The 23,550-nt window shown below is 47.1% G+C and overlaps 1 protein-coding gene across 3 annotated transcripts in view; it reads right to left on the bottom strand.

Annotated features, from left to right (window-relative positions):
* Nucleotides 1-16,833, bottom strand: part of SVOPL (SVOP like) — a 59,660-nt gene extending 42,827 nt beyond the window's left edge. For 2 of the 3 annotated variants that reach the window (XM_045855504.1, XM_045855503.1), the window contains exons 1-5: nt 16,737-16,833; nt 15,955-16,046; nt 11,369-11,467; nt 3,212-3,283; nt 22-146 (exon numbers count right to left, since the gene is read on the bottom strand). In XM_045855504.1, the coding sequence (XP_045711460.1) occupies nt 22-146; nt 3,212-3,283; nt 11,369-11,467; nt 15,955-16,046; nt 16,737-16,818 (470 nt within the window). In that variant the 5' untranslated portion in view covers nt 16,819-16,833. Of the gene's footprint in view, nt 1-21; nt 147-3,211; nt 3,284-11,368; nt 11,468-15,954; nt 16,047-16,736 lie in introns of those variants that run through there. The other variant, XM_045855505.1, reaches the window with a different exon arrangement.
* Nucleotides 16,834-23,550: the final 6,717 nt, after the last annotated feature.

The raw sequence follows: 23,550 nt of genomic DNA, 5'->3' as shown, positions 1-23,550 counted from the left end.
CCCTCTAGGTAAATCCCTTACCCTTGTGCGTGGCCGGACACGCCACAGCCCACCATCATCCGCAGGAAGACAAACCAGGCGTACGAGGGAGAGAAGGAGGTCAGCAAGGAGAAGTAGGCTCCCCACAGGAATGAGATGAGCAAAATCTGAAGCAACAAAAAGAAACGTATTAATGGGACCTGCCTCCATAGCGGACAGGGGAGAAAACCTCACTTCTGAAGGTGATTTTTCGTTTCCGCCCAGCTGTTTGCTTCCCTGGGCGCTCGCTGATCTCTCACAACCATCACACAACGCCGTCCATGACATGCTGCTGTCTGAAAGCCCCGCATCCGGTGGACGGGAGAACCTCCACGCCGGCAGAGAATTTTTGTGAGTTTATTCGAGGCAAACTGACTACAGGCGCTGTGGAGCACGGTCGTGGATGCTCTGGAGAAACACAGCTTTGTGGTTCCTGCTACACCCTCGGAGTGAAGGCAGGGCCAGAAGGAAGATTACATGGGGTTCAGAGAAAGCAAGGCGGGGAAATCTCGGTGGCTGGATTCCAGGTGAGGTCTGCCCTCCCTGAGAAGGGCTCTGCCTGCCCCTCTGCCTCCAAGGGATCTAGAAAAGAGGCTCACTCTGGTCTTTCACAGCTGCGTTAACCCAGAGGCACAAGAACAAGGCAAAGATCAACCTCTCACTGAGGAAGTTCTAGGTCTGCTGGCAGGACTGCCCTATCAGGAATTTGTGACCAGATGGCCCCTCCCCGTGAGGTCACTTTCGCTCACTGGATTTGTCAGATTCGTCAGATGTTTCATTCACAATTCTGAGTGTAGACCGTTTCTTGAAACTCCCCAGCTGCGCTGAGAGTGCGGAGCCTCGCCCCGCTGCGCACAAGGGTGTTGGGACGCGGGAGGCCCTGTGTTGGAGTGGGTGAGAGGAGGGAAATTGAGGTGTTTGCTTTTCCTCTAATTGTAAGAACGCAAGTGTATAGTAGAAAATATGAAAGAAGAAAAAACCAAAAAGACCCAACCTACTTAAATCACTCTTGCCCTCCAACCCAGAGAGAATACTGTCAACATGATTTTACCCTGTTTCCCCTGTTGTAAGGGAGAGCCTGTTTTCCATGGCTGTACAGTATTCCATGGGAAAGATGTACTGTGACACATGATATAATGCATAAGCCTTTCCCCCACTATTGGACGCTGAGGTGACTTCACATTTCTATTAAAATGAGCTGCAGTGATGAATGCACATAAATCTCTGTGGTTCTCTGAGGGTCTAGAATTCTGGAACGAAACCATCAGATGAGGAGGGTGGATATTCTCATGGTCAGAAAAACGATGCCAATCATGTGTGAGGCCACCTACATATCTGCAGGTCTCTTCACGAAAAATTCCAGATGACTTTGATGCTTGAAATGGATCTGATAAGAACAAAGCGATACCTGGCCTTTGAGGAAATAAGCGGGGGCTTAAGCCAGTCTGGCTGACAGCGTAACCTAGAGGGAGCCGCAAGCCTCCGTCAGCTTCTTGCCGGGGTGCACGCCACGGAGCCTAGCCTCCCCCCTCCTACAGAATCTCACGGCTAAGCGTGGTCAGTGTAAGAAATGCCCAAGCCCGTTAAGAATGTTTATGAGTTTATTTGAGCCAAGCCGATGACAACTGCCAGGAAGCAAAACCTCAACGAGTTGAGGAAAAGCTCCAGGAAATGGCAGGTTTGCACCTTACCTTGGACATGCCCATCAGAAGGGAAGACGGAGGTGGGTTACATGGAATCTGTCGGTGGTAGCTTAGGGAGGCGGGAGAAAGCACAGTGGTGGGATTGGATGAAAAGTAAACTGATAGACACATACTTCTTTTAACAAGCGGCTCCAGGACAGCTAGCTGTCGACAATGAACAGGGTAACAGTGACGAGGAGCGGATTTGTGGTCTTCCTGAGGGGCAGTGCCTGTGCTCTGGGGGGTCTGGAAGAAGGAAAGTCGGCATTCCAAAGGAATGTTACCGCAGAAGCAAAAGGGCAGCAGACGGGCTGCGTTAAGGTGGAGATTGATTTTTGTCCGGGAAGATTCTAGCCCGCCATGACCTGCGATTAGTGAGAAAGTTTTAACTTTGGACCACCCTCTGCGGTGACTTTAGGTCTCCGAGACTGTCCGGCCGCCACAACAGCTTCCCCTGGGCTTGTAGGGCTTAGTGCGAGGCCCCTTGTCATCCACCAAACCAACAATGACCTAAAACAGTGTCTGTTGGGTCAATGTCCACCTAAAAGCGCATCTCCAGCGGTTCCAACGCAATTCCATTGCTTCCAGACCCGGCCTGATCTTTCCTGTACATCCTCTCCGGGACGGATGCCACGGTGCTCCCACCTTGTCTTTCTCATGTACTCCTTCCACTTGCGGCGAAGCTGTCGGTGGCTGAGATGTGCGTACCCTCATCCGAGCTTCTATGTGCCCAGTGTACTTCTGCTTTTTCCGCCTGTATGGGCGCCACTCATTTCTCCAGAGTTGGAGCGCCATGTCAGGCCTCTGGAAGCCTTGCTCTTGCGCTATGGCCCTCAGTAAGACCCAAACCATCTTTCCTCTTAAATGTGAAGAGAGTCACTTTTCTTTTCGTTGACACTGTAATTTTGCTTTTGATAACTCCTGTGGTTAAAAGCCATCTCAGGTTTCTTAATTGTTTGTGCATCCTTTGCAAATGCCTTTTTGTGCTCTTTATGTTTTCTTTTTTGAGATACTTGTGTTTTCGTGTCATTTGTGAGTCTACGATATTTATTTTGTGTACTTCGAAACATCCAGCCAATTCCACGAATGTTTTCCTTTGGGGTTTCTCCCTGTGCGTGTATGCTTAGTGAGGCCTTCCCCAAGAGAGAAAACAGACAAGACCTGGGTTTGTGATCAGAAGACATCGATTTGGTTTGACATTTCATCTCAGTAGGCGCGTGACTGTGAGCAAGTGACCGTTTCAGTTAACTAATGGGAAGCTGCTATGTTTCTAGGTGCAAGTTCCCACATTCTAGTATGTTCTAACTGTGCACCTCCATCAGCTCCGTACCTGGACCACGGGGACCAAGTACGGGGACAGGTGCCTCAGGAAAGAGGAGAAAGCAAGAAGACGGGCCTGGAATTCAGGCATCTGATGTCAGAACAGGACACGTCTACCCTTTCGATCTTGGGCATCGGTAGAGAAATTTCCGCTCAAGACAACTGCAAATCATCCTTCAGGGCCAACCTACCTTCCAGCGGCCATATCTGTCAGCCAGGAGGCCAAAGAGGATGCTGGCGACCATGTAGCCGAAAAACACCATCTGGAAGCAGGGATGAGAGAAAATCATCCTCTGAGCAGAATTGTGATAGCCTGCCAGTTTACTGCATTAAGCATCCATCCGCCTCCATTGCAGGTGGATGAGAACTGGGCATGGGCTGGAAGCAAAGAGCTGGTTCCACACAGACCTGCCCTGACTCCTGTTTAAGGTGTTCAGGGCCTCGGAGGCTGAGCTCCCACCTGGAAACACTGCCACCAGGTGGACACAGGCGGAAAGAACAGGTAGCGGCTTTCCCTGCCATCCAAGACGATGGATTGGCCCTGCTCAGCTCAGGTGCATAATTGTGAATTTCCATTTTAATCACTCAAAAAACTCGATTCACTCATGCTCCAATTCTGCACACAAGGTGAGACTGCTAGGAGCAGTCTCCTTTATGTTATCACGGATAAACATGAACTTTAAACAAATACCAAAACCACTCATTCATTTAGGAACGCTCTTTAAATCTCAGATAAAAACCCGTTTTCCTTACTTGGCCTCACAGTGATGCACTCTACCCTGAGAAAACTCAGGGCCCTGGATGTGATGCCAGCATTTGAACTCAGCCTGAGTTGTAATCTCATGTCTATGCCTTTAGGTGACTGATTTTTCTGCCTGGAGCAGCTCCGAACTTGACTTGCTTTGCCTTCTGATAACACCCCTGACTGATTGCTTCCAGGTTCATGGAAGGGAAGGTGGTAGCTGGCATTTCTAACACTTTTTCAATGAACAAGGTCTGTTTCTCTCCACTGCCTCCTTTGCTTTCTCCTTATCTCTCTTCCTTACTCTTCATAAGGAAGATACACAGACACACTTCTTCTACAGGGAACTATTTAAAACATCGTATCTATTCTTGAATGACAAAAGCCTCGTGTTTCCCCCGTGCACTATCCTTTCTAGGGTAGGAACGAAGAGGGAAAGGCAGCGTTTTCTCAAGGCCAGTCCCGGGACACATACTGCACCGTAACGAACTCAAACCAGTCAGTCCCCTGCAAAATACTAAGAACAAGGAAAATGGGATGCATTTTGCATAAATCTAAACTTATTACATAGGAAGGGCTTTTTTTTTATTCTGGGATAATTTTATCTCTGATGGCATGCCCTTCTGTTTTTGAAAAATGTTGGGTACACATGGCTCGCCTCCTCACACAACCACATCAAAACTACAACTGAATTGTAGGACAACCATCACTCAGAACCATCAGAGATCGAGTGGAATGCAAGTCTGCCAACATGGAATTAAAAAAATAACATTCGTCCAGACTGTTAGGTCCCATGGAACAGCTGGTCCCACATCCAGGCCTGGTGGACAAAAGTTTGGGAGGGATGTCTCAGCAGCGAGGATCCCAGCTCCACACCAGGGCCTCCAGCCCGGGGTTCCAGTGCCAGGAAGATAAGACCCCACAATTTCTGGCTGTAAAAAACAGTGGGGATTGAATCGGTGGAAGAAACTTCTAGACCCCCAAGCAGTGCCTCTTAAAGAACCCACACATGGACTCACCTACTCAGACTCACTCCCTCGGAGCTCCCCGACCAGAGCAGCAGCTTGAAAGGCACCAGGGGCACAGAGGGAGGAACTGAAGGGTCTGGCATCAAGGCAAGAGCTGGGGGACAGCTTTCTCCCAGACAGAAAGTCAGGCAGAGGCCATTGTCCCTTTTCTGAACCCTCCCCTCACATGTCAGAGAGCCAGCAGGCAGGTGCCATACTTGAAACTCCATCAACCTGGCTAATATTATTTGCCCCGCCCTGGAGACCCCCTGAAACTCCATCCCACCCAACTTACCCAACTTAACAGTGGCTTTTCTGTATGAATGGCTGGTCCTGGCTCATACTTCACAACTTTCTATATCCTTCCAAACAAGCAATAGCCAGCTGCAGTGAGTCTGCAGCCTCTGTACCTCTTGCTAAGTGGCCCCAGGCCTGGCACTGGCAGCAGCCAGCCTAGATTCACAGTTTGGCTTTGCCTGGGAATCTCTGAGCCCAGCACAAGTAGCAATCTTCTCAGATTGCTCTATAGCTTAGGCAGGGTGGCCCCAGACAAAACACAGGTGGGGGCTGACCTTGGCTTGTACCACTGGGGAAATCTGAGAGCCTGCCCACTCAGTGGACAACTACAGACCACACGGAAACACCACCACCCAAGCCCTGCACAGCTGATCCTCCACAGAGGGTGGACCTTGGTGGTCAGTGGTCACAGCCAATCCTTGCAACTGACTGGCCTAGGTAAATCCCTCCCATTGACCTACCAATAGCAACCAATTCTCAGCTACAAGAGGAGGGTGTGTGTACCAGCCCACAAAGGGCACACCTCAAGTATCCAACTTGGGTGATAGGGTAGGCTGTGCCACTGGACCCTACAGGACACCTACTACATTAGGCCACACCACCAAGATGGGGACTCATAGCAGCTCTACCTAATACATAGAAACAAACACAGGGAGGCTGCCAAAATGAGGAGACAAAGAAACATGGCCCAAATGAAAGAACAGATCAAAACTCCAGAAAAAGAGCTAAACAAAACGGAGAAAAGCATCTATCAGATGCAGAGTTCAAAACACTATACGGATGCTCAGGGAACTTAGTGAGGACCTCAGCAGCATAAAGAAGATCCAATCAGAAATGAGGGATACACTAACTGAAATAAAGAACAATTTTCAGGGAAACAACGGTAGAGTGGATGAAGCTGAGAATCAAATCAATGATTTGGAACATAAAGAAGCAAAAAGCAACCAACCAGAACAAGAATAAAAAACATTATATATTTTAAAAAATAAGGATGGTATAAACAGCCTCTGAGACAACTTCAAGCATTCCGACATTCATTTCACAGGGGTGCCAGAAGCAAGAAATTGAAAATCTACTTGAAAAAATAATGAAAGAAAATGTCCCTAATTTGGCATAGAAAACAGACATAAGAGTCTGGGATATAGAGAGAGTCCCAAACAGGATGGATGCAAAGAGGCCCACACCAAGACACATCATAATTAAAATGCCAAAGGTTAAAGATAAAGACAGACTCTTAAAAGCAGCAAGAGAAAAGCCATCAGTTACTTACAAGAGAGTTCCCATAAGACTGTCAGCCAATTTCTCAAAATAAACTTTGTAGTCTAGAAGGGATTCTGAAGAAATACTCAAAGTCATGAAAAGCAGGGACCTACAGCCGAGATTGTTCTACGCAGCAAAGATAACATTTAGAATCGAAGGGAGGGTAAAGAGCTTCCCAGGCAAGAAAAAACTAAGAGTTCGTCATCACCAAACCATTATTAAATGAAACATTAAAGGGACTTATTTAAGAAAAAGATGAAGATCAAAACTATGAACAATAAAGTGTCAATAATACATATCTATCAACAATTGAATCTAAAAAACAAACTAAGCAAACACGGAGAACAGAGATGGGATCATGGATAGAGAGAGCACTGTGATGGTTGCCTGATGGGAGAGGGCTGGGGAGGGGTGCAGAGGTGAGGGGATTAAGAAGTACAAATAGGTAGTTACAGAATAGCCGTGGGGATGTAAAGCACAGCATAGGAAATGGAGCAGCCAAAGATCCTATATGCGTGACCCATGGACACAAACAAAGGTGCGGGGAGTGCCAGAGGGAGCAGGGGATGCTGGGCAGAGGGGAATAAAGGGGGAAATCAGGACAACTGTAACAGCATAATCAATTAAATACAATTTTAAAAGAAAGAAAGATGTTGGTTGTTGATGGCACACCTTTTGCCTCCTTTTCTTCTTCTAATGACCTTAGTTGCCATTTATGGTTTTTAAGATCAGCCACTCACTTTTAATTGATTTTTTGAGAGAGAAAGAGCACAAAACCTTAGTTTGTTGTTGCACTTATTTACGCATTCATTGGTTTCTCCCTGCATGCACCCTGACTGGGGATTGAACCTGCAGCCCTGGCATCCAGATGACACTCTAACCAAGTGAGGTACCTGGCCAGGGCAGCTACTCCATTTTTTTTTTTTAAGTTGTATCAAAAACCAGTTCTCAGCCTTGTGGCTAAGATCAAGTGTAAAAAAAAAATTGCATCATTTGGTGAATCCTGAAGTTTAGATTCCCCTGAAATTTAAGTTTCTATAGTCATGCACCCCTTAGCGACGAGGACATACTGTGAAAAAAAAAAATGCGTTCTTAGGTGATTTCGGCACCACGCCACATCACAGAACGCACGTACGTGGCCCTGGATGGTACGGCCTACTGCACATCCAGGCTCCGTGGTGCGCGCCAGTGCTCCCAGGCCCCACGCTGCTACTGCACCAAACAGCACAAGATTAAATCAAGTCCCAGGGAAAACGATGCCATGGAGACAGGTAGTAGATGCAAGATGGAGGGGGCTGCTGCCAGTGTGGCATGCGTACTGTTTTACAGCAAACTTTTAAAAATATATTTAGAAGGAATACGCTCTAAAATAACAATAAAAAGCAAAGTCTAGTAAGTCCATAAACTAGTAACATAGTTATTTATTACCATTGTGAAGTATTAGGTACTGTACCTAACTGTACGTGCTGTGCTCATATATCACTGGCGGTGCAGTGGGTTTGTTTGCATGTGAATAATGTGATGCATTATGACGTTACGTCACGAGGTGATGGAAACTTTGAGCTCTGTTATAATCATCTGAGGCTACCGTCAGTGGTCTGAAACATCATTATATACACATGAGTCTACTGTGGAACCAAAAATTATCAAACTTCCTCCAAGAAGGGAAAGGTGAATTAATATTTTTCCTCTTAACCTGCTTGAATAATAGAAACAATAGGCAAACTTCCCAGGACAAAATGTTTTTGTTTATGGAGATGCCGTGGTGTGTCAATAGACTACATTACAGCTGGATTAAACGAAATCAGCTGATGAACAAAGGTGAAGAATTCGGTTGAACAGGATTAAATTTAAATTTTACTCTGTGCTCTCCCATTGCTGGCAGATGTGTTTTTTTTTTTCCTCTCTTGTTTTCTTTTCATCCAATGTAAAGAAATGACTTTCCAGGGTTACTGTTAAGCTTGTCTGGATCATTAACCTTGACTTAAAGCCTGTGGGAACCCTAAAGCTTGTGAACTGTAATCCCATTTGGGAGCTCAAACAGAGACACAAAATTACTAACTCTTTCTCTCCCCCCTCCCTTTGCAGGGTCTGCTCTTTGCTGCAGGGACAGGGGAGCTCGTTTTCTAGAATAAAAATGACCGTTCTGTTTCTGATTTATGCACATAGGAAGTTTTGTTTCGTCAGCACGAACTCTCGTAGCCACAGAATATGTGGGACACAATCCACCCCAGTCCTTAACGCTGGTTGCCCGATTAACAAGCGTCAGGCCGGGCTGCCCAGGAGGCAGAGGTGGAGGTGGAGTCGGAGGGTGAAAAGGCTGAGCAATGGGCAAGATGTGGCCTCCTTGGTAATCAGACTGGGCACCTGTTGGTGGTGATGGAGAAACTCAAGAGTTGGGAAATTTTAGTTTTAGGTGACAGTGAATGAGCTTAGTAGGTAATGCCTATAAAAAGCTATTGTTCCAGAACTGAAGGTACGGCCCACCCTGACTCCAGGAGAGACCACCAGCAAGTCAGCCTGTGCTGCAGAAGGGACCGGAAGCAATCACGACAGTATCGGAGCCACTGTGCTCCGGGGAGAGACTCCCTCTACCCAGGACACAGATAAAGAGAAGCACCCGCCCACCTCATTGCGTGAAGGGCTGTTAGGGAAATTGATGACAGCATCTTTTATCTGATTAGCCTCTTCCCTGAATTCCAAATCCCTTCTCTACACTTTTTCGTCCTTATAAAAAAAAGGTGCATTGACAGGAAGTGTAGGAGGGTCTGTGAGGGTACAGGACACACCCTCTTCTCAGACCCCCGGCCATCTGCATAAAGTGCCGTAAGATGCGGTCTCTGTCTCCGCTCATCTGTCCTGGCAGTGATGGGCAGCCCAAACGCCACTCTGCCAGTTTCCCAGTTCCCATAGCGAGGCTGTGGTCGGTGAGCCCAGGCGCTGGTTGCCACAGTTAATGGGACTCACAACCAAAACGAAAACGACAGAGACCCAAGGACAGGAGGAGGCGAGGAACTCGCAGCAGGAAGCAGTCCCTTCTGGGGGAGGTAAGGTGCCTGGAGGACCGTCTTGGGAGCCGCGGCCCACCTAACGAGGGAGCCGTGTTGAAACTAGAAAAGACACCGGAGTTGGCACTGCCTGTCACTACCAGACCCAATAAGCAATGACAGTGATTGAATCTTTATGGGCGCTTTATTCAGATGGCTGGGGATCTGAGAAGATAGTGGGTTCATACCCTAACAGACCATCTTAAATTCCATTTTTAAATGGCCCTTTTTATAAGGAGAACAAAGTGTAGGTCAGGGGTTTGGAATTCAGGGAAAAGTTAATTGGATTAAAAAAAAACAACAACATCAGCATTCTCGCCCTGGGCGGTGGTCTTAAGCTGTGCCCCAGGTGGTGGTCTTTAGCTGTGTCCTGGGCGGAGGTCATCTCCCCCCGGAGCACAAAGGCTCAGATATCAACTTGAATGGCTTGCAGTCCTCCTGAGGAACTGCTTAGGGTCTCCCGGAGTCAGGGTGGGTCACAACTTCAGTTCCTAGAACAAAAGCTTTTACAGGCATTGATTACCAAGTTTATTAGCTATTACTGAAATTAAAACTTGTTAACTCTTCAGTGCCCTATCCCCATCACTGCGGCCCTTAGGGAACGCTTAGGAACAACAGAATCGCAACCAGGGAAATATCAGCTGTAAATACAGAAATGGCACCATGTCATAGCATTCCCTGGGAGTGACAGATACGACCTTCGCCAATACTCTCAGGAATGAAGAAATGCACACCTACCAACCCACAAGGTGTGGAGTGTTTACAGTCAGACCCCGCATCACAGCTATTGCCCTAACGGTACAAGAACTGACAAGGAATGCTTTCTAAATGGTGACTGCACTCTGTAGGTAGAAGAAAACAAAACAAAAAAAACAACCAAGCAATTACAAGCCCAGGTAAGATCTGTGGTTATTTTCTTTTATACCCTATCTCTTTCCTAAAAGTATTAAAGGCAGCTTTAAAAAAAAAACACTAAAGGAGTATGGGCAACAATGAATAATAGAGAAATTCTGAAGAGGGAAACGGAGCTAAAAGAACGAGGACAGTGAAGGGGAGATCCTGTGATCCCAAATGCACCACTTTGGCCTGCGGGATGATTTTGAGCTGAAGGCAATCAAGACCAGGCAGACAAAGCAAAAAACAAAAAACTTTTATCTCTCCTTTAGATAAGGGGCCTGGCCCGAAAGATAGCTTTTATCAGAGATAACTTTTATCTGAACATCCTATCTGTAAGGCTAGGCAAACACCTGCCCCTCCTCCCCTCCTCCCCCCTGAAGCCCCAGGCCCCCACCCCACTCCTTAGCTGAGTGTGTGGTATGTGTGCAAGCCTCAAATGTCCAACTTGTTGGTGGGTCCGAAATTCTGGGGAGTTCCCATACGTACAAAATTAAATTTGTTTTTACATGGAACTGCTTGTTTTCCCTCCAACGCACGTACAAACACATGCACACACACATGCAGAGTCTGCTGGGAATTAATTAGTACTTACTAAATGCCTTGTCAAAGGAGGATAGGTAATATCCTCGACTCCACCTTGCTGCAAAGTTTGGTGTGCAATTCATAAAGCTATTCATGTGGTCGTTGAGAAAAGTCAAAGGTGTAACACAAGTAATCCAGTGAGGGTGATCTGGTGATTGGTTAAGTCCCTTTTATCACACCAAGTAGCCTCTTAGTGATCTGAACTAACAGGTAATAGTTAAAGCATAACTAACCCGTGGACTTAAGAGTTCTTCTCTCTGATTTGCATTTATTTCTTTGGGGCCTTTGCTAGGAGCTGGAAAATAAGCAAGTCAAAGTTATGCTCTCTAGGGGTAAAGGAAAAGGGGAGAAAGGCTTCAAATGCTAGTTGGGGCCTGCAAACTCATGAGCCGTGAGAGCCAACAGACCAAGTTGGGGGTGGGGGGCATCCGGCTCTCGGCCAGGTGGGATCGGGGAGAGGAGTGGAGGCCCCGGTCCTCAGCTGGCTCATGTGCAGCGCAGGAAGCAGGGACTCACCGTGGTCACTAATGCCACCTGCCAGTTCTCCAGATGCCATTCGCAGCGGATGACAGGAGACACGATCGCTATTAACATGATCTCCATGGCCTCGACAATCTGAAGAAGAAGGAGGGAAAACACCACATCTAAGAGCTAGTTTGTCTTCACTGCTTCCCCCGCCTGCCTGTCCACTGTCTTCCCAGTGTGAACCTCGTCCTTCCCTCCCCCATTTAGGGACCCCCTGTTGTTGCCTACCCACCCGGCACTGGCATTTGGAGTAAAGAAGCAGAGTAAAACCGTGGCTCTCATTGACATAACATTTATGACTCGAACATTTTGAAGCGGTCCCCAGGTTGATGACACGTATTCAGTTGAGACGTTGGGGGTTCCTGCACTTGCATTGCAACACTACGAGGCCGGTCAGTTCGTGGCCCTCTACCACCACCCACGTCCACCTACGCCCTGTAAAACAACACTCATCACCATGAAGCTCTCGGGACATGCCTCTTGCACATGGATTTTTGAAATAGTCCCTTTCTCAAGAAGTTGGGATGGGGAGCGATGAATCACGAAAGCCAGAAAACAAGAAAGTGAAAGGCGGGAGTGGAGGCCGGAGACGCGGCCGAGGGGAGAGGAGCAGAGCCTGTCCACACCCTGCCCTCCCTCCCAAATAAAGAAAGAAAACAATAAAGCAACAAGTACAAACAATATGGGTTCATCATCAGGTAAGAATGTCAACTTAGCAAATGTAGTATAAGATGTGCCACTAAATATTTCTTTCAATACAAAGTTTAATTATCATCCCCTGTCCACAGCTTGCTATCCACAACAGGGTGAGCTCATCTCCCAGGGAGAGGAAGTAGGTGCTAGAAAAGAATTGACAGAATACGTAGAAACAGATCATTGAAATTCAGCTCAGAATAATGGAGGAGGAAGTCAAAGATAATTCTGAGGTTTTGTGCCTGGAGGAAGGGATGAACATGACATCACTGAAAGGGGAAAAGGGCCTTGGTCGAGTAGCACAGTTGGTTAGAGCATCGTCCCGATACAGCAAGGCTATGGGTTCGATCCCCAGTCAGGGCCCTTACAAGAATCAACCAATGATGCATACGTAGATGAAACAGCAAATTGATGTTTCTTTCCCTCTCTCCCCTCCTTCCTTTCTCTTTAAAATCAATTTTTAAAAAGTGATTTAAAATTTTTTTTTCCCTTTAAAAAAAAATTTAAAGGGAAAAGGGTATCCGGTAGGGATAAAGGGGAAGTAAAGGGGGAAATTAATTTGCTTGGGACATGTTCTGTTGGTAACAATAGCATATTTGTGTGGGGTTTTTATTACAGTATTATTAGTATTTGTGTCACTTAAAGGTCCGAGATGAAAAGGGTTAGTGATACAAGCTAATGTATGGGAATTCGAAGTATATCATGATAGCTTGTCTGCCCTTGGAGAGTATCACCATTGTGTTCGGTGTTTAGACAGCTGGTATGCCTTAACCCACAAAGTGTATGAATAAGAGAGAGCATGTTTGATTCTCAGGAGAGATTTGATTAAGCTTATCTCACTCAGTAACAGAGAGCAGCTGGGCCAATAGTAACTAGGACCCCACTCTTGCTTGGGAGTGAGGTCTTAGGGGGCGATAAGGCAACAAGGGGTAGGGCTCAGTCCTACTCTATCACAGGGCGGGGCAAAAGTGGGTTTGCAGTTGTTTGTATGGAAAATGCCACAATGATTAATAAGTAACAATACAAGAATAAACTCTGTCCTACTTTTGCCTTTCTTTGCATAATAGCCTGCAGACAGAAGGACCAGCCAGGAGGTAGGGAGGGGCCTGGAGGAGCAGCACCGTGCAAGAAGATCTTCAAAGACCTCTCGGAAGACCTCAGAGAAGACCAGGACCCCTGGTCACGGGCTGAGGGTCCTCTGCTGCCGTGACAGTCTTACCACACCCCAGTCCCAGGAGGCCCTGGAACCCTGCCCCAAATGCCCATGAACAAGAGCCTGTCCAGGCCGTGGCCAGGATGGGGCCCGCCCACCACTGTCCACGCGTCTGTGCCGATGAAAAGATCCTGGTCCACAAAGCAGACCATCCAAAACCCAGGCAAGGAGTATGGCTGCCACATCCAAACAAGCGCTGCTCTTTGCTTCTGTGGGGGCGGGGGGATGGGAAGTGGGGGTCCTGGTAGACAGTTCTTCCTAGCTGATGGGTTGGGAAGCACCGAAGCAGCCCAGAAACACTAAAAACTGAAGACGACCCGAAATCATTTCACAGCAACATCAAGTGTAAAGGTGCACTAGACGTATGGTTGCCATGGATACGGACTGGAGATGGGTTGCCTACAGAGAGGTGATACAGGGGAAAGGAAGCCCATGGCAATGCCTTTCCAGGGTAGACAACCACTAACAGAGATGCACTTCCTTTGGATGGGTGGTTTGGTTGATATGGGGAGGTAAAAACCATTTGCATTTTCTTTTCACTTGCTAGAGGGTTGTCATGGAAGAAAAGACAGTTTCCCAGCATATTGGAAGGTAAAAGATGCAGAGAGTATCTCACACTCTTTAATCAAGGCGACCAAGAAATAAGCATACTAGAAAAGCAAATATGCAAAAAGATGGAGAGATACCCTGGTTGGATGTGGAGGTGAGGTGATCAGAAGACCCTACTCATCCACACCTACTTGTCCCTCAAAACACAGGATCTTAAAAATTCAGAGCCAGCCCTGGCTGGTGTGTCTCCATGGACTGAGCTCCGGCCTGCAAACTGAAAGGTCACCAGTCTGATTCCCAATCAGGGCACATGCCTGCGCTGAGGGCCGGGTCCCCAGCTGGAGGTGTGCAAGAGGCAACCAATTGATGATTCTCTCACACACTGATGTTTTTTCTCCCTCTCTTTCTCCCTCCTTCCCCTCTCTCTAAAAATAAAGTCTTAAAAAAAATCAGGGCCAGTGAGCCCCCTCCTTGGGGAACACCCACTCGAATCTCTGTTTTGAGTGAATTTTCTTTCCCCCAAACTCTAAGAATCCCCACAAGACTGGCAACCGGGGAGCGATGCGCAGCAGCAGCTCGTCCCAGGCTGACCCCCTGAACCTGTGTCCAAAAGCCCCCTCTTCTCCGACTTTCCAGGGAGCTGACAGCACCCCCGCTGTGGCTCACTTCTTCCTGACAAGCTTTCTAGAGGCCAGCGCAACCCCACCTGGTCTCTCTCCTGTCACTTCTTCGATCCTAGGCCCTTCCTGGTCTCACTGGTCCCAGCTTTAGTGATTGTATTCTCAAAACTAAAAAACAGTCAGGGCCTAGGTGAGAGCTTACGTTATAGATGGGGAAGTGTTGGACACTGTACTGTTAGTTACCATGAAAGGAGGACTGGGGCGTGGCCTTGCCCTTTCCTCTTTCTCCGTTAGCCTGCCTGCCCCCTGAGAGTGCTTTTGAGAGACGCACCGGAAGGTGTCCTGGGCTCCCTCCAGCTCACGTCACCTCTCATCCCCTTTAGCTGAACCGGGAGGGGAGGGCTCTCGAGCGTTTACCATGGTCTCCCTCTTAGCTACCTTTTCTCCTACCTGAAACCATTGCTACGCGGACCGCTCGTCTCAGATTTTCCATCCCGTCTCACTAACCCTGTCACTGTGCATCTCCCTGTGGGGCACGTAAAAGCGTTCTCACTCCACCTACAAAAGGAGGAAGCAGCCGAGGTTTGCGAGCATGCCCCACTGTTTGTGAGAGCCCCGTGGCTGGGCTGGCTGTCACTCTTCTTTCCTCAAAATAGCAAACCCGTGGGGGGTTCTGAGCAAGCCACCTCAGGGTGGGCCTCCGTGATATGCAGATTGCTTTGAACTAAAGGCAATTTTAGCATCAGGCTCAGGAGAAACCTCTGCCTTTCCCTTTAACAGCCTAGAAGAATTTGAATCAGGGGCCTTGCCCATAATGAGATGATCAGAGATAACTTCTTCTGACTTATCTATCGGGCAGGGCAAACTTCTACTTCTGCTCCCAACACCCTGCCATGACCCTCTGAGGCCCCCAAGGTGCATTATCCCAACCCTCGCTCAGGAAGCCACAATCCCCCTTTATCTGGGATGCTCTTCTGCATGTGGGGTGTCTGACTCTCATGCATGCAAGGTCCCCATCCATGGGTACACATGGTTATTTTTCTCTTGTTAACCTGTTCCATGTCTTTGTAATAGAGCAGCCAGAAGAGGCTTTGTCGCTCCTCCACACCTCCATCAGTGCCCTTAAAGGATCTGAAAATCTGTCATTACAACATGTGTCCCAAGCGATGCTTAGACACAAAATGACTGAGAATCATGTTTCTCACTTAACTTGGAATAATACCACAGCTTTCCCCTATCTTCCCAGTGCCTCAAGTCAAACATTTTTTTAACATGGGTATTGAATTCCCGGAACACGGAACACAGATATTCGTTCACTCACAACCTAGCAACTACCAAAGATGGATACAAATCATTTACGGGTTGTTCACCTCACACCATTGAGGGGTTGCTTCTTTCACACCCTGCCCTGAAGGGCCAGCCCGGGGCTGGGGGTCAGGGGAACACGGGGTCCCACAATAAAACAGCTGTGGAGGCCCAGACGGTCTCCATGCAGCACTCACCCCCGTGCTTCCCATGATGAGGAAGAGGGCGATGTGGAAACGTCCGAATCCGATGGTCTCCACGGCATCTTCCACGGTGAACGTCTTTGACTCTGAAAAGGAAAGGCAGAGAGAAAACGAAACCGGAAGAGTCAGCGTTTGGGCTGCCTGTCACTACCAGAACCCGTGAGAAGAGACAAGGACTCGATCTTTATGGGACTTCATTCAGATGCTGGCGATCTGAGAAGATGATGGGTTAGGTACCCTCAAAAACTGTCTTAACGCCTCCTCTCAAGTGGACCTTATTACAGGGAGAAGGAAAGGGTAGGTAAGGGGGCTGGAAAAGTTTAATTGGGTAAGAGCTGTGGCCAGGAGTCAATTTTCCTGGAACTTCTTTATCTGTTGATCAACAGTTCTTTGTCGGCATCATGGACAGTCCCTCCCCGGGGCACAGTGGCTGAGATTCCACCTCCGTGGCTTGCAGACCCCTGGGGCACAAAGGCTGAATTGCTCGTCTGACCTCCTGGAGCCCAGTGGGTCAGGCATCCCAGTCCCTGGAATAACAGCTCTCCACATGCACTAGTCACTGAAGCCTATCAACTATAACTGAAGCTACAACCTTTAACCCCTGAGCTCTCCTGTCAAAAAGAACAGCCTCTGTGGGTAGGAAACGTGTGCGGACTATGGCTCACCCCAGAGGATGTTGGAAAAAACCAATCCATGGTTGTAAAAACAAGTAAATATGGGGAAGGGGGTAGGATTAAGCAGCACCTCGAGGGCCAGTGACTTGCAGACCATCTTACCTTTCGGCGGTGACTCTGGGGCTCCCAGGCTCAGCTTGCGGAGGCTGATGACGGTGACCTGCTCCACCCGCTTGGTCGCCATCTTTGAAGCGATTCGAATTTACCCACACAGCTTCCCAGGTGGGAGCAGGAGAGGGAAGAGGAAAGAAATATAACTGAGTACATATTTTTCTTTAATCTTCACTGAAAATCTGTGAAGTGGGTTTCACAATCTTTTTAAGGTATTATTTATTTCTCGAGAGAGGGGAAGGGAGAGAGAAAGAGAGGGAGGGAAACATCAATGTGCAAGGGATACATTGATTGGCTCCCCAACCAGGGACCTGGCCCGCAACCCAGGTATGTGTCCTGACTGAGAATCGAACTGGCGACCTTTCGATTTGCAGGCCAGCACTCAACCCACTGAGCCACGTCAGCCAGGGCAGGTTTTATAATGTATCACCATTTTACATATTAATGAAGCACAGAGAGGTTTAGTGACCCAATGAGATCACTGGGCCCCAGTGACAAGCAATCACCCCTGCGTTGGGGCCAGGGCGGCCCTTGACAATTTGGCCAACAGTGTCCTCCGACTGGGAGCGAAGACGGGCTTTGCTCCAGAGAAGGAATCACAGTGCCATGCCGCTCTGTCCCCACTGATCCTGTATTTACAGCAGGACCCTGTGTTCCAGAGTGCTTTCTCATGCCTCATGTCTGCTGCTGACAGAAATCTGAGGAGCCCTTCTTGGTAGTCTCCCCTTTTTGTATTTCACCCTAAAAATGATTTTTTAAAAGATTTTATTTATTTATTTTTAGAGAGGGAAGGGAGGGAGAGAGAGAGAGAGAGAGAGAGAGAGACATCAATGTGTGGTTGCTGGGGGCCGTGGCCTGCAACCCAGGCATGTGCCCTGACTGGGAATCGAACCTGCGACACTTTGGTTCGCAGCCCGTACTCAATCCACTGAGCTATGCCAGCCAGGGCTTAAAAATGATTCTTAACCCCTAAACGTGAGAGAAAAATAAGCCAAAGAAAGCTGAGGATCAGGTAGTAGAATGCCTTTCTTCCAAAAGACTTTGAGACACAGGAACGTAACTCTCCACCTCTAGTGGGATCCACAGAAACACTCTTCTGTTCTCAGTAACTATATTGTTAGTGATAATATTGGTATCATTGCTTTGAGACTGGCACGTAGGGTAGGTTTGTCTTACTATCCTCCCCTTTTGGAGATGTGTAACATTTCTCAAAATATGAGGTAGTTCAAAATATGAGGTCCTGAGATTCTTAAATAACTCTTCCGGTGTCGGACCCCCAGTAAGGGGCCGTCCCCGCTTGGGGCGGGAAGCGCGGCCAGGTCGTGGGTGCTGGCCGAGCGCCAGCCCTGCGTTTTGTGCTGTGCGCGCTCCCGCGGAGACTTCGCAGGAGCACCTGACAGGTTCCTTGCCCGAAGGACTTTTTAATCTAGTCGGGGACACCCCCGACGCACGGGAAAAACAACTCTACCGCAATGTAGATGTTATTTGTTTTCTTAAAATGCTGTCACAGTGACAGATAGATCAATAATTCTCAAAAATAAGTCCATGAAATCCCTCTTCCCAAGAGACACCATGAAAAGAATAAAAAGTTATTATTTTCACAGAGTGAGAAAAGTGAAAAAAAAAAAAAATTGGTCTCTCAGCCCATCTGGAAGCCTGAAAGACAGGAAGGCAGACTTTTCTAGAACTACCACTGTTTCCCTCTAGACATTGTCCAAACAGCCTTTGGAGGGGGGTTCATTATCTGGTAACTTTTTAAATGAAGTGGGTAGCAGAAAAACCACCTTTGTTTGATTATGAAGAGGACATGCCCTGACCAGGGTGGCTCAGTTGCTTGAGTATCGTCCCTCAAAGTGAAAGATTGCTGGTTCGATTCCCAGTCAGGGCATATGCCTGGGTTTCGGGTCCGGTCCCCAGTTGGGGCACATGTGAGAGGCAACCAATCAATATTTCTTTCACACATCGATGTTTCTCTGCCTCTCTTTCTCCCTCCCTTCCCCTCTCTCTAAAAAGAAATAAATTAAATCTTTAAAAAAGAGAGGATCTTGGTACACACTAGAAATCAACTCTGACTAAATATGTTTCCAGGAGGAAAGATGTACTACAGATTTACTGCAATCAAAATATGAAAACAAGACCATTCAGAGAAGTAAACAGTGGTGAGGTTTGCACAACCTCGTGGCGGTACTAAAAACCATTGAATTAGCCCTGGCCAGGTGTCTCCGTTGCTTGGAGCATCACCCCATACATCAAAGGCTGCAGGCTTGTTTCTCAGTCAGGGCACATACCTAACGTGCAGGTTCGATCCCCAGTCAGGATGTTACAGTCTACAGGGGGTTCCTCCCCACCTATCTGGGTTCGTTTTGCCTGCTGCCTGAGGAAAGACATCTCTTAATACCAGAGATCAGTGAAAAGGAAAGGAATTTATTATTCATTTGAAATAACACAAACTAAAGTTCCCCACAAATGCACACAGTCCTCCCAGCACCCTCCACATGGCAAAAGGGAGTACTTCTAAAGAAGTCAGGACTCGTGGTCCTGACTCTCACCCAAGCCTCATGGTCCAAACCGAGACACCAAAGCTGCGTAGTCCTAAACAGACGTGTTGTCCCAAAAAGGGAGACGCCCAATGGCTGCCTTGCCTCTGTTTAAATCCCAGCGCCAATCTTCCTCTGCAACCCCATTTCCAGCTCCTCTCACAATTGACCACAGCTGCCTGCATTCTGGACCGGTGTGGCCCTGTGGTGTGGAGCCAATGATCTCCAAGCTCTTCTGGACCCTATTACAAATCCCTATTTGGGGCTCCCCTCTCGGCTGCACCCTGTTACAAGGACACATATGAGAAGCAATTGACTGATGTTTCTCTCACATTGATGTTTCTCTCTCTTCTCTCTGCCTAAAAATCAATGAAAACATATCCTTGGGTGAGGATTAAAAAAATAAAAATAGGACTTCTGGCCAAGATGGAGGAATGGGTAGACACACTGTGCCTCCTCGCACAACCAAAATAAGGACAGCAACAATTTAGAAACAAGATAACAACCAGAACTGATAGAAAACTGAACTGTATGAAAGTCCAACAACCAAGGAATTAAAATAGATACATTCATCCAGACAGGTAGGAAGGGCAGAGTCGGGTAGCCGGGTGGAAAGGGGTCAAGCCACAAAAAGCAGTGGCACTGGGTGCATAAGGCATCCCAGGCACGCAAGACCGCAGTGGGTGGACTCTGGGTACGCAGGCGGTGGCTGGCAGACCCAGGGCATGGGGTGGCAACTGGCAAACCCAGCCAGGTGGCGATTGTGAAGCAAGGCACTGTGTGCAGGGCGGCTGGCCGACAGGGCGGTCCTACATCTGTGCACAAATAAACCAGGCGAAACTGGGGAGCAAGACAGACCACACAGCCCAGGGTCCCAGCACCAGGAAATAGAGCCTTGGGGCACTGACTAAAAACACCTGTGGGGGATTGGGGCACAGGGAGAGACTCCCAGCCTCACAGGAGAGCTTGTTGGAGAGACCCACAGGGTCCTAGGATGTGCATAAGCCCACTCACATGGGAATTAGCACCAGAAAGGCCCAGTTTGCTCGGGGGAAGAGGCAGAAGGGACTGAAATCTGACAGAGAGCGGAGCAAGCACCATTGTTCCCTCTCAGACCCCGCCCCCACATATAGTGTCATAACCCAGCAACATGGTTGCCCCGCCCTGGTGAACACCTAAGGCTCCACCCCTCATACGTAACAGGCGCAACAAGACAAAAAAAAAAAAGTCCCAAAAGGAAGAACAGATCAAAGCTCCACAGCAAATACAACTAAGTGACTAATAGATAGCCAACCTATCAGATGCACAGTTCAAAGCACTGGTGATCACAATGCTCACAGAACTGGTTGAATTTGGTGGCCAATAAGATGAAAAAATGAAGGCTATGCTAAGTGAAATGAAGGAAAATGCACAGGGAACCAATAGTGATGGGAAGAAAACTGGGACTCAAATCAATGGAGTGGACCAGAAGGAAGAAAGAAACAACCAAACAGAAAAGAATGGAGAAATAAGAATTCAAAAAAATGAGGAGAGGCTTAGGAACCTCCAGGACATCTTTAAACGTTCCAACATCTGAATTATAGGGGTACCAGAAGGAGAAGAAAAGAGCAACAAGTGGAAAAGTTATTTGAACAAATAATAAAGGAGAACTTCCCCAATCTGGCAAAGGAAATAGACTTCCAGGAAGTCCAGGAAGCTCAGAGAGTCCCAAAAAAGTTGGACCCAAGGAGGAACACACCAAGGCACATCATAATTACATTACCTGAGATAAAAATGAAGGAGAGAATCCTAGAAGCAGCAAGAGATAAGGAGACAGTAACCTACAAAGGAGTTCCCATCAGACTGTCAGCTGATTTCTCAAAAGAGACTTTACAGGCAAGAAGGGGCTGGAAAGAAGTATTCCAAGTCATGAAAGGCAAGGACCTACATCCAAGATTGCTCTATCCAGCAAAGCTTTCATTTAGAATGGAAGGGCAGATAAAGTGCTTCTCAGATAAGGTCAAGTTAAAGGAGTTCATCATCACCAAGCCCTTATTTTATGAATGTTAAAGGGACTTATCTAAGAAAAAGAAGATAAAAAACATGTATAGTAAAATGACAGCAAACTCACAATTATTAACAATCACACCTAAAACAAAAACAGACTAAGCAAACAACTAGAACAGGAACAGTACCACAGAAATGGAGATCACACGGAGGGTTAGCAACAGGGGAGTGGGAGGAGGAGAGAGGGGGAAAAGGTACAGAGGATAAGTAGCATAGATGGTAGGCAGAAAATGGAGGGCAAGAACAGTATGGGAAATGTAGAAGCTAAAGAACTTACAAGTATGACACATGGACATGAGATAAAGGTGGGGAATGTGGGTGGGAGAGGGTGTGCAGGGTGGAAGGGAATGAAGGGGGGAAATGGGACAACTGTAATAGCATAATCAATAAAATATATTTAAAAAATAAAAAATAAAAATAATCATTGAATTATACACTAAAATGGTGAATTTTACTGTATGTAAATTGTATCAATTTTCTTTTCTTAAAAATAGTAATGCAAATTATGGCAGCAGGCTTAAAAAACAAAACTGATTCTCACCATTTACAGCGTTAGAGGATAAAACAATTTAGTTGGGTGGGGAAATATTTTTTTAATCCCAGTAAGTTCATCTTAAATTTAGTTACAACTAAATGCTTAAGAATAAGTTTAATCTTCATTCAACATAAAATGTCGACTGGTCTCTTCTACCAGTCAAATGACTTCTCATAACAATGTAAAAATGTCTGACAATTTTAACATTCATAAAGGCTTACATTTGAGAGGAGTAATGAAGCACCATACAGTAAGTCTCCTTGCTCTTTGTATTGAGCGGCAAAAAAAGAAACCCAGGAAATCTGCCACTTACTAATGAGGAGAACAAGTTTTAATTTGATATGTGTTTTAACCTGATTAGGTAGCTGTAGGGGTCATAAATATCCTACATACTTCTCTTAGCAGCAAGGAGAAATGATTAATCCCTGAAGGCCTGGCAATAGGTGTTCCATCCAAGCCCTGGCCACTGTGGCTCAGTTGGTTGGAGCATCATCCTGCAAACTGAAAGGTTGAAGGTTTGATCCCCAGTCAGGGCACATGCCAAGGTTGCAGGTTGGGTCCCTAGGTGGGGAGCATGTGAGAGGCAACCCATCAATGTTTCCCTCTCTTCCTCCCTTCCCTTCTCTAAAATCAGTAAGCATGTCTTTGGGAGAGGACTGAAAATAAAATAAAATAGAAAGATGTTACATCCAAGATAATGGCATCACAGATTCTTTTCATTAAAGCTGATCCCATAAAAAATAATAATAATAAAATAAAGCTGATCCCATAAAAGGAGATTCACAGTTGTGACTTCACATTTTTCTTGTTTTTTTTTAAAAGTTGGTTATTTTATTATTTTTTTTCTTTATTCTTTTCACTAGTAAATGTTTGTAGTAGATAGAAACCATAAATTACAAGAAAAAATAAGATCCTAATAAATTAATGGGCAAGTTATATAAACAGGCAATTCACAAGAGGATATATAAATTTCAAACAAAATTGGAAAACTGTTCACCTTGGGAAACAACTGACAAAATTGTAGTAACAAAACCCTGCAAGTATCACTTTATACCTGCCAGATTGGCCAACGCAGGAAGGAAAGAAGGAAGAAAGGACAGTGGGACAGGTGGGGTGGGGGGGAGAAGGGAAGAGGGGGATGGAGAGAGGGAGAGAAGGGCTGGAGGAGGGGAGGAGGAGGAGGGGAGGAGGAGGAGGGAAGGGAGAGAGGAAGGAAATCAGAAGCCACTGCGAGTTTGAGATAGAACTGGTTCCATTTCTTCACCTGAAAATAAAAATAGTGCCTGTGGGAGAAAGCATGCCGCCCTCACAGTAACAGTCTCCCCTGGTACCTGGTGGATGGGGTGGCCACTGAGATGCACGTGGACGTTCTTGGAGGTAGAGGGGGGGCACTTCTGAGAAAGCCCCTTTCACCCGCCTTCCCCTCGCCCTCCTGCCTCTCCCCAGATCACGGAGACACCACGGCTGACGCCTCCGCCAGCACCTTGAGTGGTGATATACACAGGGAAGTGGAAAGGAGGAGACTTTGCCCTATGTCAGGCAGAGCATGAGCGAGAAAGGGCCTGGGACCCAGTGCGGCGGATCTCTCCCGACAGCCTGGGTCTACTTACCTCCAGACGCCTTCTACGTGGGAAAGAAACTAAAGCTCTCTCTTGTCTAAGATACTTTTATTTGTGGTTAGTTACTT

This window comes from Phyllostomus hastatus, unplaced genomic scaffold, assembly GCF_019186645.2.
Source record: "Phyllostomus hastatus isolate PE091 unplaced genomic scaffold, TTU_PhHast_1.1 phas_scaffold_114, whole genome shotgun sequence".
Lineage (NCBI taxonomy): Eukaryota > Metazoa > Chordata > Mammalia > Chiroptera > Phyllostomidae > Phyllostomus > Phyllostomus hastatus.
Note: the sequence above shows the minus strand (reverse complement) of the source record. Positions and strands in the feature narration are given on the sequence as shown.